The sequence below is a fragment of the Hippopotamus amphibius genome, chromosome 14 (genome assembly GCF_030028045.1).
Source record: "Hippopotamus amphibius kiboko isolate mHipAmp2 chromosome 14, mHipAmp2.hap2, whole genome shotgun sequence".
NCBI lineage: Eukaryota > Metazoa > Chordata > Mammalia > Artiodactyla > Hippopotamidae > Hippopotamus > Hippopotamus amphibius.
The window spans coordinates 16,326,370-16,344,979 of NC_080199.1; the positions used below are offsets into that span (position 1 = coordinate 16,326,370).

Here is an 18,610-nt window from a genome sequence, read left to right on the forward strand (position 1 = left end):
CAACCCCAGAGGACCCAATCTACTCGAGGTGTGGGAGGGGGGTGTCCCAATCCTGTTCTTTTCCTTTTGGATCTGAGGTCATGTGATTTACATAAGGCCACACAGGCCATTTGCGTGAGGTGAGGGCATGGAATCAGAGCTTTTGACTCTAGGCTGGCAGGGTTCTCACTGGATCCGAGGGTTTGTACTTCATATGTGGTGCTGCTGTGTAGAACACGGTATTTTTTTAAAGAGTTAGATTTCTTGTTGTTACAGGGTCTTTGAATTATATCTTTTTTCCCTGCTTGTTACTGGACTATAATTCTTTTTTTTCTACAAGCATGTATCAGAAGAAAGCCCTATCAGAAGACTTAACAATTCTAGTTTGAGATAATTGAGGGCCTTGTGCATTGCTTCTCAAAGCCTGACAAACTCTTCAGAATCACTTGGGGAAGATGGGGAGGTCCTACCCTGACCAACTGAATCAGAACTCCTGGGGGGGTTGCAACAGGAATGTGGACTGTAACACGCCTCTTCCCCAGGTGATTATCACCTGCTAAAGTGTGACTTCAACTCATCGAAATAAAATTCAGTGAAATAATGAATGTGAATCTGCTTGGTACAGAGTTTCTCAGACTGTTCCATGACCTTAACAGGCAATTCTTTAAAATAAAATTCTATGCAAGAATATACCTTCTTAGGGAATTCCTTGGCAGTCCAATGGTTAGGACTCCACACTTTCACTGCCTAGGGCTGGGGTTCAATCCCTGGTCAGGGAACTAAGATCCCACAAGCCATGCAGAATGGCAAAATTTTATATATATATACATATATATATATATATATATATAATCTTCTCAAATGGATTTTAAAAACATATGTAAGACCAATATTAAATATACTTACAAAGAGGTTTTTATTAAAATAGGACAATGCCCCTTTTACAGTGGTACAACACACCTGGGGAGACCAGGAAGTAAGGGCACCTGGTGCGTCCATGTATGATGCCCGTGGGCAGGTACGCAGCATGCTGTCTGCTCAACAATCACCAGTCTGTTATGAGTCCTATAATCTCACCACATATTTGTGAGACTACCAATGTTCATTGTATATTAAAACATTTACTCTACTGGGCTTTTCTCATGGATGGATCTGGAAGATGGCAGTTTTAAACAAAAAGCTGATCTTGAGGCTCTGAACAAGCAAAAAGTTGAACAATTCAGAATGAAAATGAATAATTTCAGGCTTCAGATCCTGAAAAACTGGACAGTGAGCTATCCAAGATGAAATAATCAATGATTTTTGGAGCAGCCCATAGCAAAGATGCCCAAATATTGCAAAACATGAAGTTTGTGTTCTTTTCCCCTTTGCCACAGCACCGTCTGTGCTCCAACAAAAACAGAGTTCATTAAGAGACAATGTTGCACCCGATATGAAGTCTGCCTCAGCCCCATTGTCCCAAATGTTAGTACCTGATAAAGGGAAAGACACAAAATCAGAGTTTGTTAAATATCTATTCAGTATGTTGTGTTTTATAATGCAAAGTGCAAACTGAAAGAAGCTTTATTTTATTCTTTGTGTAGTTTGTAATCAGTTCTCAATAAAATAAAAGTTAAATTTGTATAAATTATTAATTGTCCATTATAGTGTGTTTTAAAGCTTATATATTATAATAAAGACAATTCAATAAAAACTGAACAAAATATTTGAAAAGGTCTCTCACTAAAGAGAATCTACATGGCAAACAAACTGATGCAAAGATGTTCAACATCACTAGCCATTAAGAACATGAAATTAAAACCGAATGAGATACCACTACACATCCATTAGAATAGCTGGAATTAAAAAGACTGACGATACCAATTGTTGGTGAGGATGTAAGAAAGACAGAATTCTCATTCATTTCTTAACACAAAAGAAATTTATTCTCTTATACTTCTGGAGGCCAGAAGTTCCAAATCAGGGTGCAGGCTTGTATGGTTACTGTACACACAAGTAGCAACAAACCACCAATGATATTTTCTTCTAAAGTCCAATGATATTTTCTTCTAAAGTCCATTAGCGGCAAAATCAGATCAGTTAAAACAGATCTTTAAGAAAACTAATGAACAGGAGTTAGTTTATCTTCATATCAAGAAAAGGCATACTGGAATAAACTTGATTGGCACAATTCTGGGTAGAAATAGCTATGTGTCGGGGGAGGGGGGAATAGAGCCTTCTGAAGAAAATGAACTTACATCGGAACACATAGTTTGGGGGAGTCTACAGCACTTCTATTGAGGAGCAATGAGCAGTGATTTGTATTTCAGCTGCCTGTGGAGGCCCTGGGCATCCCCTCCTCACTGCAGCTCTGCTATTGGCAGAAACTCCACTGAGAACACAGGGGTCCCTTGTTTAAAAATTAAGCATTTAACAATGGCAGCAACAGGACATGAATCCAAATATGGTTCAGTTTAACAAATAAGTGCTCGGGGTATCACAGAAATACAAGTTACCTAGGATGATGACTGATCTTAAGGTGGCTTCCCAGAAGAGGTGAAAACTAGGCTGACCCTAGAGAATGAGGATCTCTCCCCTCCATGGACCTTCTCCTCTATTCTAGACCACAGGGTATTGAGGAGAATCACTTAGTCATTTTGACTTAAACATCAGTCACCAAGAATTTTCTGCCACAGTACATCCTAATCACCTACCTCTGGAGCTGAGGGGGGCATGGAGACGTGCTGTCCAGACCTCCCTGCAAGGACTCATTGCCCAGCTGCTGGAAGTGCTGCCAATGGGCAACCTTAAGCCACCAGCCCCTCTGGGGGCAGCCTCTATGCAATGACCCATCCAGGTGGAGGTACAGAGGCCTGGCCAGTGGATGTCTCAGGACAACCCTGAAGGGCCATCTTCATTCTGGAGCCCCCAGGGGTGCAGTATTCCAGCTTGATTTTTCCCTCTGCACTGATCTGTTTCTTCCCCCCGATTCCACAAGTGCTGAGCTCAAGGGCACCCCCAATAAACACCCCAACATTAAACTCTGTCTGAGTCTGCATCCCAGAGAACCAGCCTGCAAAACATTAAAAAAAAAAAAAAATTCCAGTACTTGGGGAGGGTTTTTATTTGAAAATTACCAGTTATACATATACTTGTAACATTTTAAAACCCTCAAATAGGATATAAAATGGTAGAAACAAGGACTTCGTGTGTGAACGTGGTTACATTTGGTTTAAAATCCTCAATCTAATGTTCTCTAATCAAAATGAAATTGTTATACATTAATAACAAAAGTAAACGATTATGTTGAACCACATGAAACTGCCATTTTTATAGGTTAAAAAAAGAAATTGAATGTTAACAATTTCACAAAAAAGCGATTAACATTTGGAGTTTAGAGAACATTACATTTACGAATAACTCATGGGTAAAAGATATAATTAATTAAATTAGAAATTAGAAAATACATAATACTGTGATTATTGATCAGTGCTAAGTACCAAAACGTGTAGACTGCAGCTAAAGTGGGCCTTAGGGTAAAAAAAGTAGGCTGCATGTACTTATATTAGAAAAAAATTAAGTTAAAAATTTATCTTTTCCAATTTAAGAATTTAGAGATAAAAATCTCAAAATAAATGATAACTTCAAGGAAAGAAAGAATAATATGAGGAACTAGGAAACAAAAAACCAGAAAAGATCAATCAAGCCAAAGAAATGGCTACTTTGAAAACAGGAAAAAGTTATGCAAGATTATTCAAGAAAAAAAAAGGGAGAAGGTTCAAAGAAAATTACAAAGCAAAAAAGAACACAATGACAGATGCTGTAGAGATTAAGCAAGCAAGATATTATGAATAATATACCAATCAAACTCAAGACTCACAGGAAATAGATTAATTCCTAGAGAAATGAAACTTACCAAAAATGACCCTGCAGAAATAATAAACTGAAGAGTCCTAAAATAATTACCAAAAACAAACTAGATAGTGATGGTTGCACAAGAGTGTGAATATGATAAATGCCACTGAACTGTGTGTTTAAAATGGTTATAATAGCAAATGTAATGTTATATATATTTTACCACAATAAAAAATGTAAAAACTAAAATACAATAATATCCTCCATCTAGAAAATGATCAGCGATCACATGAGTGTCCTTCACTATCAAATCACCTATAAGGGCTCCTGAAAGCATATTTTCTCTTCCTTCTCTTCTAGAACATATAATTAATTTTTGTCCTTCTGTATTTTAACCATATATGTTTTAATTTTGGGGGTGGATACCTCTCTCCTCTGTCACTTAAACTGAAGTATAATTTTTGCTTTTCCTATTAGTTTTATCTGTACTATTAAAACTAGAGGTCTTTGGGTGGAATAACACATCCTAGTTATGTTAAAGAAAGTGGTGAGATAAAATGGTAATTTCACACAGTCTTCAAATAAACAGAATTCCTGACATAACTGGAAAGTAATATGTTATTTAGGGAACAGTAAAAACATCTGTGACAACTTTGTTTTATACCTTAGAAAATGAGCTTCAGCTCTGGAGTCTCTCAAGGCACAAAACCTGGTAGACAGCTTTTACTGGTGGCTTCCACCTCTGATTTGGATAAGAAAAAAAATAGTATAGCATATAAATAAAAATAATAAATCATTTGTTAGAGCTTGAAATCATTGGGTGAAGTTGGAGGAAAAAATCCAAATAGACTAGCATATTGTATGTGTAAATATTTGTTGTTGGTGTTAAAACTATTGGAAAAAATGCCTTTGGAATAAACGCGACATCATGGTAGAATACAAGGGCTGACTCAAATCTGCTAAGGCTGCAGGCGGTCCACTGGAAGTGTTCATAACCACAAGGTCACTGTGAGTGACATCTGGCTATCTCCTTTTGATGTACGCCTGAGGGGAAAAAAAGAAAGAAAAACAATAAGTTTAAAAGTTTTAAAGTCCTCCTTTCTAAGGCAATGCACTTCTATGTCCACTTCTTCATATGAAGCAAATCATATCACTAGTGGAGGCACAATTTAAAAAAAACAGGAGTGTGGTTATTCTATGGAGGAAGTAGCCCCATTAAAACCCTCAGTGGCTCTGGGCTTAATGCCTGTAGACCCACTTTAGTTTTGATCAGTCTGATTCACAGGTATGTTTTATCACTACATTAAACTAAAAAGCAAAATCATTTTACTGACTCAAAACCTGGAGATAAATTAAAAACAGGGGACAAAGCCTGGGAAATCTAGCATCTGCGCGAGGGTTTCTCATTTTCACACATAAAATGAAATAATGTCAAGGCTTGTGAGCCCTTATATCAATGTGTGTTTGGTTGAAAAATGACTTCAATAGTCATTTTTCCCCCCAAAGAAGAATGTGAAAAGTTTTGAGTCTTTAAAACAGAAAATGTACCATCTGTATCTGTATCTGAGGCTGACTCGTGTCATCAGCTGGGTTGATTAGACATGATTCCAGATCTGTTTGATAAAACCTGACTCCAAATATATTAGTGGGTCCTGTCAACAAAGTTACCATGAGAGACAGTGGATTTCACATATGAAATAGAAAAGCGCTGAGACATCTACCTGCATATTAAGTGTACTTCCTTTTTCTGTTGGTGCCTGCATTTTTGCTACCCTCAAAACAACACTGCATATGAAATGCTATATATTAAAATGTCACTTAAAGAGAAAAATAAGAAATTCTACAAAATTTCTTTCACCCACTGGGTGAAATCTAAGGCTATTTCCACTATAATGCAAGGACTTACACATAAGGCCTTTGGGGAAGGCTAATTGCATATCATCTCCTTCCTCCGCTTTTTAAAGCTAGCCATATTTCCTGTGGTTATATACTGTGTGCTCTCTTGGTGAAGCTAAGAACAGCCAAAAGAACAAAAGGAAATACATTTCACTTTCTACTGCTTGACAGTCCTCCCCAAACCACCTGGTTCCTTTCCCTATAGACCTTCTCAATGTAATTTTTTATAAAGAATATGTTATTCTTAGCAACTTCTAACCAAAATGGTCTTTACTTCATGGTCTGAAATACTTGAAACTGAATACTGAAACCTAGCTTTCTGTGTATAAAACCCTTGATTTGACCTTCCTTTCTCTCGTCTGTTGCCATGGTGTAGACAACACTCTGGCTGACAGCACAAGTGAGAGAAGGCATCTTTTTCATAGGGTGGGGTATGAAGGGAGTTGAGATGACTGAACGCTTGTTAGCAGGGTCCTCGTGGATGGGCTGAGCCTGGGATGGAGAGGCCCACTCTCACCTCTCTCTCCTGGGACCACCACTGATTCTGGAAAAATCACTTAAGCTCTCTCCGCACCAGCTGCCTCATTTGTGAAATGAAACTATGACTTACCTCCTAGGAACTCACTGATGGCTACAAATGGCAGGTTGAAACAGGCTGAGCTAAGTGCTGGGTGTGATTATGATGCTGCTCAGAGACGTGGCCCCTGAGTCCACGGAAAGTAGCAGCATCACCAGCTTATGTGATGAAAACAAAACATCTGGGAGGCCCTCTCGTAAATCTTCTGGTTTTATCTTTAAAGAAGCCCAGAGTCAAAGTTGAGGCACATTTAATTCAGTGAATATAACTCAGGAGGCAGAAAGGTGGTTAAAATATTACTAACACTTTCTAACTTGTGACTTTGAGATGTTACTTAGGTTCTTCTGCCTCACTTTCTCCATCTGAGAGATAATACTGCCAGCTCAGAACGGTTATGAAGATTAAAACAATGCCAAGAAAGCTCAAATTCAGGGCAAGCAGATCCTAAATTAGTGAGTGGTGGATTTCCTGCCCTCTCCCCCTCCTTCTCTTGGGTTTGGTTCATTATAGTTCCTCCAGTGTAGGTTGAAATTAAGTTTAGTATGTAAACTCCAGCTTGTAAACAAAGCCACCATCATGAATTAGATCTAAAAGCAACAGAGCAATAAAAGTTCCCCTGAATGGATAAAGGCCAGCAATCAGTGGTTTAATACATCTAGAATTCTGGCTCAAAACTCTGTCCGTTCATTTTCAGTGAACTGCATGGCCCAAATTCAGTGGGAAGTTGCTGTATAGCAAAGGGAGATCAACTCACTGATGGGTGATGCCTTAGAGGACCAGGACAGGGAGGGTGGGGGGGAGTCGCTGGAGGGAGGGGATATGGGGATATGTGTATAAATACAGCTGATTCACTTTGGTGTATCTCATAAGCTGGTACAAGAGTGTAAAGCAATTATATTCCAATAAAGAGCTAAAAAAAAAAGATATTCAACTGGGATGAGAATCAGGATATGTATCTCCTTACGTCTTTCCGTGGAGGTGACCTGAGCCAGTGGCAGGACTGAAATCCAAGAGTGATGCTCTGTCACCCTGTGAACTAGGGAGACTGGCCCCACCTTGGCTACCACGTGAAAGGACCAATGTTCTCAAACTTAACACAGAACACAGTACCTAGAGCAGCACTCAGCCTCCCCAAGAAATTCCCCACCTGTGTTCCCTGCACCAGCTCTGTGACCTTAGGTGAGCCTTTGACCCAATCTCCTCATCCATGACATGGGATAAAAAAGGGCCATCATGAGGACTAAGTGAAATCATACATGTGAGAACTACATAAAATAAAGTATAAAGAACTACACAAATGTAACATCATTAATATTGTTAAATTAGGTGCAAGATTATTAGACCAGGAATCACAAGATTTCTAATTCTATGACCTATGTCTGTTATTATACAAATATTACACTTGATAAGAAACATTTATTGAAAGAACAGAGTTCCAATTCTGTGTCTGCTTGAAACTAGTATAACACTAGTTATATATGTGTGTGTGTGTGTGTGTGTGGCCACCTTCCTTCTAAAGGGCCTTAGATTGCTCACCTGTAAAAATGAGGGTGTTGAACCCATTATTTCACTTTCTCTGGACCTACCTAAAATTCAGTGATCTATTTCTCATTCCTCAATGTTTAATAAGATATGATGACAACACAATTTTTAAATGAAGACTTGGACACATAGGTGGGGACACATCTCTTTGATGTGGAATGCCTAAGATCAAAAGAACAAAAGGGTTTGTGAGATTCCTGTTTTGTGATTAGACTATACAGAGAAACTCAAATGATTATCAGGTTTTAGGAGGGAAGTTCTGACTGTGAGATGCTCTAGTAGATGAAATCATTCGGTGAATTTCAGGCATAAAAAACACAGGGCTCCAAGTGCAGCTTCTCTACACTTGCATACGATACAAGTACTTATGCAAAGTTCAGAACACAGACTTCATCATCTCTGAACCTAGATTTGAACTCCGACTCTGCCAACTCTTCAGCCAGCTCTGTGACCCTGGGCAATTTTCTACCCCATGAACAGTGGAAGGAACTGTTCTTCATTTCTGAGGAGGATGAATGAGATGAAACAGTGACGGAGGGAACTTAGGCTACATTTTAGATAAATCTTTTCTATATAAGTACTTAGATTCTAGGACATGTTTTCTTTAAGAAGTATTTTAAATATTACAAAATTTTATTCTACTTACAAATGAATATCTGAGAAATGCAGAAGTGTATGAAGAAGTAAAAATACACCTATAATTTAATTCCCAGAGATAAAGTTTTGATGGAAAGCCTCACCACATACAGTTGGAAGCCCCATTCCATGCATCTCAAAGGGCAAGAACACCAGAACTTTCTTCCCCCTCTCCATCCTCCCATCAACTCCACTCACACCTTGTTCCAGAAAGAATTACAGGCGGCTGCATGACAATAGCGAAATCCCTTAAACCTGACCTCACTTATCACCTCTGTAGGTGACCTTTGTTAGAAAGATACCATGTGGCCTGAATGTTACTCTTCAAGCACCTTTCTCACACCATGTACAGTGCTTAGTGCTTTCACACACCTCATCTCTGTGAAATGCTTTGTAAACCTTCAAACACCATTCAGACTACAGTGTTAAGGTATTGTGAATTCTTAATTTGTCCTGAGGACAATTTCATCTTCTACAAGGTACAGGAAGCATAGAGGGGCAACAGTACCTAATTCTAAACAACAAAGAATTAGGGAGAAAATGACAGTATCATGTAGGATTTTTCTTCACAAATTAGAAAACAGAAGCAACCTATACCTTTCCCTGGTAGAGCTTCCTAGACCCAGTGAACAATATTCCACCTTTTTTTCTCAAATTCTCAGATTTCCTGCATGTTCTCTGACAGCACTTGCATCACAAACATGCTGAGCACCAATCAGAATGCATGTAAAGGGTCTGCAAAATGAGAGTGTTCTGTGCTCTGTGGGAATCTGAACCCAGAGTCCATGTGTGTGGAGAGTCCCACCTGAACTCTCTCTCAGGGGCGCGTGTGTGCACGGGTGACTGCACACACACCCTGCACCCCACCCCCACCCCCTCTGCAGATGCGCAGCAGACCCGCCGTCAACCTGTGATGTTAAGACCCAGTCATGAAGCTTTGTCTCTGGAGGCTCATAGTTGAAAAGGGCACAGAGGGCTTGTTACCAGACCCCTGGTGCCAGAGCCTGAGGAGTGAGCCCTGGAGATGAACTTTAACCCCAACTCCCCGCAGCAGGCTCACCTGTTTTGCTCTTTCAGTGATGGCAGCGGCCTCAGCCTCGCCCAGTTGTTGCACCATCTTGTAAAACAGGGTGTTTCTATTTCGCAGCAAATGATACAACCATCCATATTCTTTTAGTGTCCCTGAATCCAAAACCTGTTCATCAGCAGAAAGAAACCCATTAGCACACAATGTTTTGCAGTAACTCAGGCAATACTTCAGAAAGGGACAGGAGAGGAAGAAGTGGAGAGAATCTATTTGGGTGGTTGGCCTAGAGGTGTTTAAATGGTTTGATTACCCTGTTTGACTAGGCAGGCAAAGGCCACCTGATCTTTTATTTTTATAATGTTACAGGAAAGGAAGAAAATGAAAGTTTTAGACTATGATTGCAGGCACTCGGCAGCGTGTGGCATTTTACATTCTGTCCAGGGCATCTGGGGTGGTTATCATTAGTTAGTGCTTTTAGCTCTCAGACGCTGAGCTTTGAGGGTTGGTTTGACAGAATCTGAGCAATACTAGGGGAAAAAAAGGAAATGCCTCTGGAATTTCTTTAGGGTCCTCGAATATGTCAGCTGCCAAGAGGGGCAGAATCCCTTGTTGGGGAGGTCAAGGTGCTTCTTGAAGTTGGCTTTGGTTGTAGTTTATTATCCTGAAAGTGAAAGGCTGGCAAAAAGAGCTGCCACCTAAGCCGCTTTAGCAGAATGGAAGAAATCCCTAGAAATCCTATTTTTATTTGGAGAAGACTAAATATGTAAGTAAGAAATTGAGCTCCAAATTCCAGTGATCACTTCCCTCCCAGCACAGGGCAGCCCAATGTGAATTGCCAAGGATCTGAATCTCTGCTGTCACAAGTCACCTTTCCTTGCTTCGCTCTCCCTTCAGCCTCCTGCGTTTCAGCCACTTTATTGCTCATTAATCAGCCCACTACCTGGAAGAATAGGAAGGGGCTCTTAACTCTGCCTTTCTACACACCAGTGGCTTTGGTTAAGGGTTTCAGAGGGAAGAAAGAGTTTGAAACAATTGCCTGAAATGACACACCTAGGAAAATAGTTCTGATGTTAAGTGGTACTTAGTTCTTCACTTAGGTCATCTTTAGAGTAAATATATCTTACTAGAATATGTGAAACTCTGAGCAGGACACAGGTGGTTATTCCATATCTAGGTATCACAGTTAATTCCACCCCATGGTATTTAGTCAAAAATATTTATTAAGTCTCATACAGCTATTTTCCTGTTCATTTTTGTTCACTACTGTGAATCACTGCTAAGGGTGGCTTGAACTCAAAGGAGTTGAAGAATAACTGAATCTGTCACATCCATGTAATTATTAAAATGTCCTATAATTTGGCATGCCAATTTAGGTGCCCTGACATATATATACTACTAAATGTAAAATACATAGCTAGTGGGAAGCTGCTGCATAACACAGGGAGATCAACTCAATGACTGGTGATGACCTAGAGAGGTGGGATAGGGAGGGTGGGAGGGGGGCTCAAGAGGGAGGGGATATGGGGATACATGTATAAATACAGGTGATTTACTTTGTTGTACAGCAAAAACTGGCACAACAGTGTAAAGCAATTATACTCCAATAAAGATCTGAAAAAAACACAAAAAACAGAAACAGACTAACAGATATGGAAACAAATTTATGCTTACTAAAGGGGAGAGAAAGGGGGGAGTGACAGATTATGGGATTAAGAAATGCAAACTACTATATACAAAATAGATAAGCAACAGGGATATACTGTATAGCATGAGGAATTATATCCACTATCTTGTAATAATGTATAATGAAATATAATCTGCAAAAACACTGAATCAGTTGCTGCATAACTGAAACTAACACAGTATTGTAAATTAACTAAATACATAAGTAATAAATAAATAAACCCAAAAAGGTCACCTCTTCAGAGTTGGTGGAAATGAGTTTTCTGACTATAAAGACTTTATATAGTTTTTAATGGAAGTATTATTAATATTTTGTCCTTGTCCAACTTTCTATTTATTTATTCAAATTTGAATGAATACATATTTTTCCATTTCTCTTATATTGTCTAAAATACATGAATGCCACTGCGATGAGTAGTTCTCAGAACTAACTAATATTTAAAAAGTCAAAGCCAGAAAAGAAATTAATACTCTCAAAAAGCAATAAGATTAACAATATAAATGACAGAATGATCATTTTGGTGAAAATATTTTGAGCCTTATATGTTTTAACAAGTTAATGGCCTGCATTATATTTTATAAGGGACGTTTTCAATTTTGGAGGAGAGTGACAGAACTGTGACAGTTTGTTATAGGGTTTGAAAATTTATCAGAACTTAAACTTTAACTTCCATAAGACAATACTTTAAAAATATAAAGTAAACACAATACACCTTGTTAATACTCTTTTGATATGCATTAAAACAAAATACAGTACCTTAAAGTGAACTGCATTATTAATACAGCCCCAAACGGACGGATTCACAAGGTTTGAGAGATGGGATGCCCTGGCATATAAGTGCAATGTAACAAAGACCATGGCGACCATCAGATCGATGAAGTCACCTAATAATTAAAATAGCAGTCTTTGGATTTGAAAAGGAAAATAAAATCAGCTGTGAGTTGAGAATTCACTGTGTCACATGGTTTATAACCATCAATGTTCATTCTCAAGATAGAGTAGACAAGCAAGGTACATAATTTGCATCAATCCATCCTTCCATTTATCATTCCTTCCTTCTTGCCTTCCGTCCTCCCCATCCATCCACCCATCCTGTAAGTACTGAGTATTACTAAAGCCTTGTTCTAGGAATGGAAGATTCAAAGATGAGCAAGACAGTCTATCAAGAAACTCAGAACCAGAGATGAAGACTGTTTAACTCGGCCAAGGCGGCAGAATCAGTAGATGGCAGAGCTGGGATTCGATTCCAGAGCTGGGAATTCTGTATTCCTGCCTCTCCATGTGAATTACCAGTAAAAGACACTGTCAGATAACTTATTATCAGAAGTAAAATAAGGGAGATGAGAATTTTAACATTCAATTTTCTAAGATACCTTTCCATACGGATAATACCTTACATTAACTTTGTATGTTATTTTTTTTTTGATAAATCAGAGTTCATTTAATCCTTCATTATTTTAACAAACACTTATTAAGTACATACTATAAGCCAGGTACTTTTTAGGAAAGCAAGGCCCATAAGTTAAAAAAAATAAAAGCAAAATACAAAAACCCTCATTACATTATACTGTAAGGAGAAAATCAACAATTATACATAAGCAAATATCAATAACATATGATGTTAGAAGGTAAAATGTGCTATGGTAAGTTCCTCATATGCAACATCAAAGGAGGAAAGAAGGTGATCTGGTTAACAAATTAGATAGCCCAAAACATTGGTGCAAGCTCAAAATAGACCTCTGCCACATTTCAGCTCTGCCCAGTTTTGGCCCTAGCAGCAGTTCCTCCCAATGGGAAGAGATGTGAGAAGTGAACCCAATCATTCATTTTTTTTTAAAGAACTTTTAGTGAGATACAGTTAACATACAATAACTGCATATATTTAGAGTGTACAATATGGCATCCCAATCTCCCAATTCATTCCCCCCCAACCCTCCCCACTTTCCCCATTTGGTGTCCATATGTTTGTTCTCTTCATCTGTGTTTCTATTTCTGCCTTGCAAACTGGTTGATTTGTACCCTTTTTCTATATTCCACATATATGTGTTAACATACGATATTTGTTTTTCTCTTTCTCACTCATTTCACTCTGTATGACAGTCTCTAGCTCCATCCATGTCTCTACAGATGTCCCAGTTTCATTGCTTTTTACAGCTGAGTAATATTCCATTGTATATAGGTACCACATCTTCTTTATCCATTCATCTGTAGATGGACATTTAGGTTGCTTCCATGTCCTGGCTATTGTAAATAGTGCTGCAATAAACACTGGAGTGCATGTGTCTTTCTGAATTATGGTGTTCTCTGGGTATTTGCCCGTAGTGGGATTGCTGGGTCATATGGTAACCCTATTTTTAGTTTTGCAAGGAACCTCCATACTGTTCTCCATAGTGGCTGTATCAGTTTTTACTCCCACCAACAGTGCAAGAGGGTTCCCTTTTCTCCACACCCTCTCCAGCATTTACTGTTTGTAGATTTTCGGATGATGCCCATTCTAACCAGTGTGAGGTGATACCTCATTGTAGTTTCGAGTTGCATTTCTCTAATAATTAGTGATGTTGAGCAGCTTTCCATGTGCCTCTTGGCCATCTGTATGTCTTCTTTGGAGAAATGCCTATTTAGGTCTTCTGCCCATTTTTTGATTGGGTTGTTTGTTTTTTTTAATATTGAACTGCATGAACTGTTTATATGTTTTGGAGATTAATCCTTTGTTGCTTCGTTTGCAAATATTTTCTCCCATTCTGAGGGTTGTCTTTTCGTCTTGCTGATAGTTCCCTTTGCTGTGCAGAAGCTTTGAAGTTTCATTAAGTCCCACTTATTTATTTTTGTTCTTACTTCCATTACACTAGGGGATGGATCAAAAAAGATCTTGCTGTGATTTATGTCGAAGAGTGTTCTTCCTATGTTTTCCTCTAGGAGTTTTATGGTGTCTGGCCTTACATGTAGGTCTTTAATCCATTTGGAGTTTATTTTTGTGTATAGTGTTAAGGAGTGTTCTAATTTCATTCTTTTACATGTAGCGGTCCAGGTTTCCCAGCACCATTTATTGAAGAGGCTGCCTTTTCTCCATTGTATATCCTTGCCTCCTTTGTCGTAGAGTAGTTGACCATAGTTTATCTCTGGGCTTCCTATCCTGTTCCATTGATCTATATTTCTGTTTTTGTGCCAGTACCATACTGTCTTGATCACTGTAGCCTTGTAGTATAGTTTGAAGTCAGGAAGCCTGATTCCACCAACTCCGTCTTTCCTTCTCAACATTGCTTTGGCTATTCGGGGTGTTTTGTGTTTCCATACAAATCGTAAAATTTCTTGTTCTAGTTCTGTGAAAAATGCCATTGGCAATTTGACAGGGATTGCATTGAATCTGTAAATTGCTTTGGGTAGTATAGTCATTCTCACAATGTTGATTCTTCCAATCCAAGAACATGGTGTATCTCTCCATCTGTTTGTGTCATCTTTGATTTCTTTCATTAGTGTCTCATACTTTTCTGAGTACAGGTCTTTTACCTCCTTGGTTAGGTTTATTCCTAGGTATTTTATTCTTTTTGTTGCAATGGTGAATGGGAGTGTTTCCTTAATTTCTCTTTTTGATCTTTCATTGTTAGTGTATAGGATTGCAAGAGATTTCTGTGGGTTAATTTTGTATCCGGCAACTTTACCAAATTCATTGATTAGCTCAAGTAGTTTTCTGGTGGCCTCTTTAGGATTTTCTATGTATAGTATTATGTCATCTGTGAACAGTGACAGTTTTACTTCTTCTTTTCCAATTTGGATTCCTTTTATTTCTTTTTCTTCTCTGATGGCTGTGGCAAGGACTTCCAAAACTATGTTGAATAGTAGTGGCGAGAGTGGACATCCTTGTCTTGTTCCTGATCTTAGAGGGAATGCTTCCAGTTTTTCACCATTGAGAATGATGTTTGCTGTGGGTTTGTCATATATGGCCTTTATTATGTTGCGATAGGTTCCCTCTATGCCCACCTTCTGGAGAGTTTTTATCATAAATGGGTGTTGAATTTTGTCAAAAGCTGTTTCTGCATCTATTGAGATGATCATGTGGTTTTTATCCTTCAATTTGTTAATATGGTGTATCACATTGATTGCTTTGCGTATATTGAAGAATCCTTGCATTCCAGGGATAAACCGCACTTGGTCATGGTGTATGATCCTTTTAATGTGTTGTTGGATTCTGTTGGCTAGTATTTTGTTGAGGATTTTTGCATCTAAATTCATCAGTGATATTGGTCTGTAATTTTCCTTTTTTGTAGTATCTTTGTCTGGTTTTGGTATCAGGGTGACGGTAGCCTCATAAAACAAGTTTGGGAGTGTTCTTTCCTATGCAATGTTTTGGAAGAGCTTGAGAAGGATGGATGTTAGCTCTTCTCTACATGTTTCATAAAATTCACCTGTGAAGCCATCTGGTCCTGGACTTTTGTTTGTTGGGAGATTTTTAATCATAGTTTCAATTTCATAACTTGTGATTGGTCTGTTCATATTTTCTGTTTCTTCCTGATTCAGTCTTGGAAGGTTATACCTTTCTAAGAATCTGTCCATTTCATCCAGATTGTCCATTTTACTGGCATATAGTTGCTTGTAGTAGTCTCTTATGGTGCTTTTTATTTCTGCAGTGTCTGTTGTAACTTCTCCTGTTTCATTTCTAATTTTATTGATTTGAGTCCTCTCCCTCTTTTTCCTGATGAGTCCTGCTAGAGGTTTATCAATTTTATTTATCTTCTCAAAGAACCAGCTTTTAGTTTTATTGATTTTTGTTAACTTTGTATGTTAATTTAAGAAAATATGCCTATAAACATAAACATTTTCTCTGTCTACTTTCCACTGCAATTGTATTACACTCAGACTCAAATTATTTACTGTGCCTGGTATATACTCACAGAAAAAGAAAACCAATTTTATTTAACTTTCAGGATTACAGAAGAGCAAGTTACACGTAGTGTTTTGGAAAATTAAGTAAATTTTCATTAATTTCTGAATTTATTCAGCAAACATTTGTTGCATATTTAAGTGCACTGACGGTATTATGCTAGATGCTGTGGAAGAGGCAAACACATGTAAGTCACAGTTCCTGCCTTTAGGGAACCTGTACCAAAGGGAGGGTGAGAAGAAAATCCTCAAGTGTCTCCAATACAAGTAGAAGAGCAAAACAAGGAGGAGTTCTGTGGCAAAAGAGATGACTTCTGGCCAGAGATTGTGAGGATGAGATTCGAGGAGGCAGAGGGCAGTGAATTGGACCTAGAAGAATGGATAGACTTGAACATGCAGAAACAGGGGTGAGTGGGGGGACAGTGGTCATTCCAGACACAGGGAAAACATGGGCCAGAGGGATGATGGCGAGCTTGGCAGCTCCTTAAAAGCAGGGTTATATGGTTTTCCTTGTTCACTGCTGCATTGCAGGGCCCTGGCATTGACCATGACAGGTAGCAGGCACACAGTACATGCTTGTTGGAGTTAAATACAAAGGAAACTAAATTCAGGGCATGACTAGGTGAGCACCCAATGGTGTAGTTTGTCACCACTGTAGGGTGAGATCAAGGGGGGAAACACGTCTAGCTGGCATGGGAAACAACTAAGGCAGTGGGATACAGGGATGATGGGATACAGGGATGATAGGATTAGAGATGTGGACTTGGAGGAACACATGCCCCAGGCTGATGACTATGGGCAAGAGGGAGAGTGAGAGGAAAATGAGGGAGAGATAAGCCAGGGCTGAGGATGGAGGCTTGAAACTCATTTATGTCAAATATTAGAAAAGAGAAAGAAGAAAAGGAACAGTCATAGAGGAGGGAGATTTGAAAGGAAAAGAGTTCAGTGTGGCCAAGGCTCACGTCAGGTGCAACAGGAGCTGCACTGGCACACAGACTGAAAAAAGTCCAACAAGAGAATTTCACCAACTAAGCCTATACCTTTACTCTTTTGATCAAAGGTTCTAGATATTTCAGAACAAATAAACATAAAGCAATCCCAAATTTTATTTATGTATAGAAGAAAGGAATAACTTTGAATTTTTATTTTAACCTCCTTTATACCTATAAGAAGAGATCCTGTAATCTCTACCTGTGTCCCCACTCTTCCTATAATCCAATTTAAACTATAAACTAAACCATACACTCAAGTTGGTGTGATAACAATCTCTCAACCCCAGAATCTCTCAAGGAACAGCAATCTCAAATCACTTGTCACTCTCTAATAGGTTAAGGAAAAATGCATTATATTGGATGAGTCAGTCAGTTACATAAGCTCAATGAAGATGTGTTTATCAGATCTGTTTATCTGCAGATATTCCAGGCTGTCCTAGACATAAAATGTAATGAACCTATTGCAAAATAATTTGATCCATTTTCATTGGCTGGATTCCATCAGTGATAATGGGATGAAGGCAGGGAGAGGTGGGGGGAGGATAGAGCTGAGGAAAAGCCTAAAGATAGGAAAGAGATACTGGGAACAGCTTTCAATATGACAAGTAATAAAGGGAGACCTGGCTTAGGGACAAGTAGAGTGGGGAGGGGAAGATCTGAGTGCCAGACCTCTGTCTCTGGCTGCCAGGTGACACAAGGACAGTTATCCAACCCTGAAAGTTGGGTCCCTCATTGGTAAAATGAGTACCTGTGATTTTCTCAGTGATGAGACAATGTGGCAAATATTAACTCAAAATCCTTTCTTAGGTCTTGAAATAATAAGTCATTCTTCTCACTGGGGAATGATGAAGGCTGGGTCACAGTGACCTCCACAGCCCCTCTCCCAAAGCTGCTGCTTTTGCATGTAAGCACCCCCCTCATAGAGTACTTCTTCTCCCTGGCTGTGCTTTCTTCCTCCATATTAGTTATCTTTCCCTCTGAAAACTTGAATGAAATCTCTTGGCGTGTTTTTGAAGGAGCTTTTCTCTTATGACATGTTCTAACTGCAGCCATGTAGGCTTATGGAAGAAAAGTTCCATGAAGGTGAAAAACAGAGTTGAAGTAAAACTCTAGTTAGGAATGAGCTCTTTTTGTCCCTTTCCCTTACAACAGTTTCTGGCTTTGTTTTTATTTTTCTGGGAAAAACTCTACTAAGAAGAGGTTTGAGCTGAGGAAGAAAGGTAAAGATGATAAAACCATAAGACTGCCTGTAAACCGAAGAGGTGGGGTCTGAGTTTCCTGGCCCTGGTTTGGTTCTTCATCATTTATCTCCAGACAATTTTCTAACTGCAGGCAGAGAAAATGTTGAACACAGGCAACAATATTGTTAGAGCAGTTGCAGATTTTCCTAAGCTGCCTTTGCTCACGCTACTAGGGAGAACCCAGGGTGATGTGAAGACTGGAGTGTGCAGGGACTGGAGGAAAAGCTGTGATATTGGCTGAAGAGAAGACAGGTCACAAGCAACCAGCTAAGCCTGAAAAATACAGGAAGAAGCCTCTAAGGTAGAGACAGTGGAGAGTATTAG

General features: G+C 38.9%; 1 protein-coding gene across 1 annotated transcript in view; it reads right to left on the reverse strand.

Annotated features, from left to right (window-relative positions):
* Positions 1 to 4,836: 4,836 nt before the first annotated feature.
* The window catches only part of LOC130835551 (ATP-binding cassette sub-family C member 4-like), a 201,615-nt gene continuing 187,841 nt past the window's right edge, over positions 4,837 to 18,610 (reverse strand). Inside the window, exons 30-31 of the mRNA XM_057707189.1 lie at positions 9,525 to 9,659; positions 4,837 to 4,857 (exon numbers count right to left, since the gene is read on the reverse strand). Coding sequence (XP_057563172.1) covers positions 4,837 to 4,857; positions 9,525 to 9,659 — 156 coding nt within the window. The remainder of the gene's footprint in view (positions 4,858 to 9,524; positions 9,660 to 18,610) is intronic.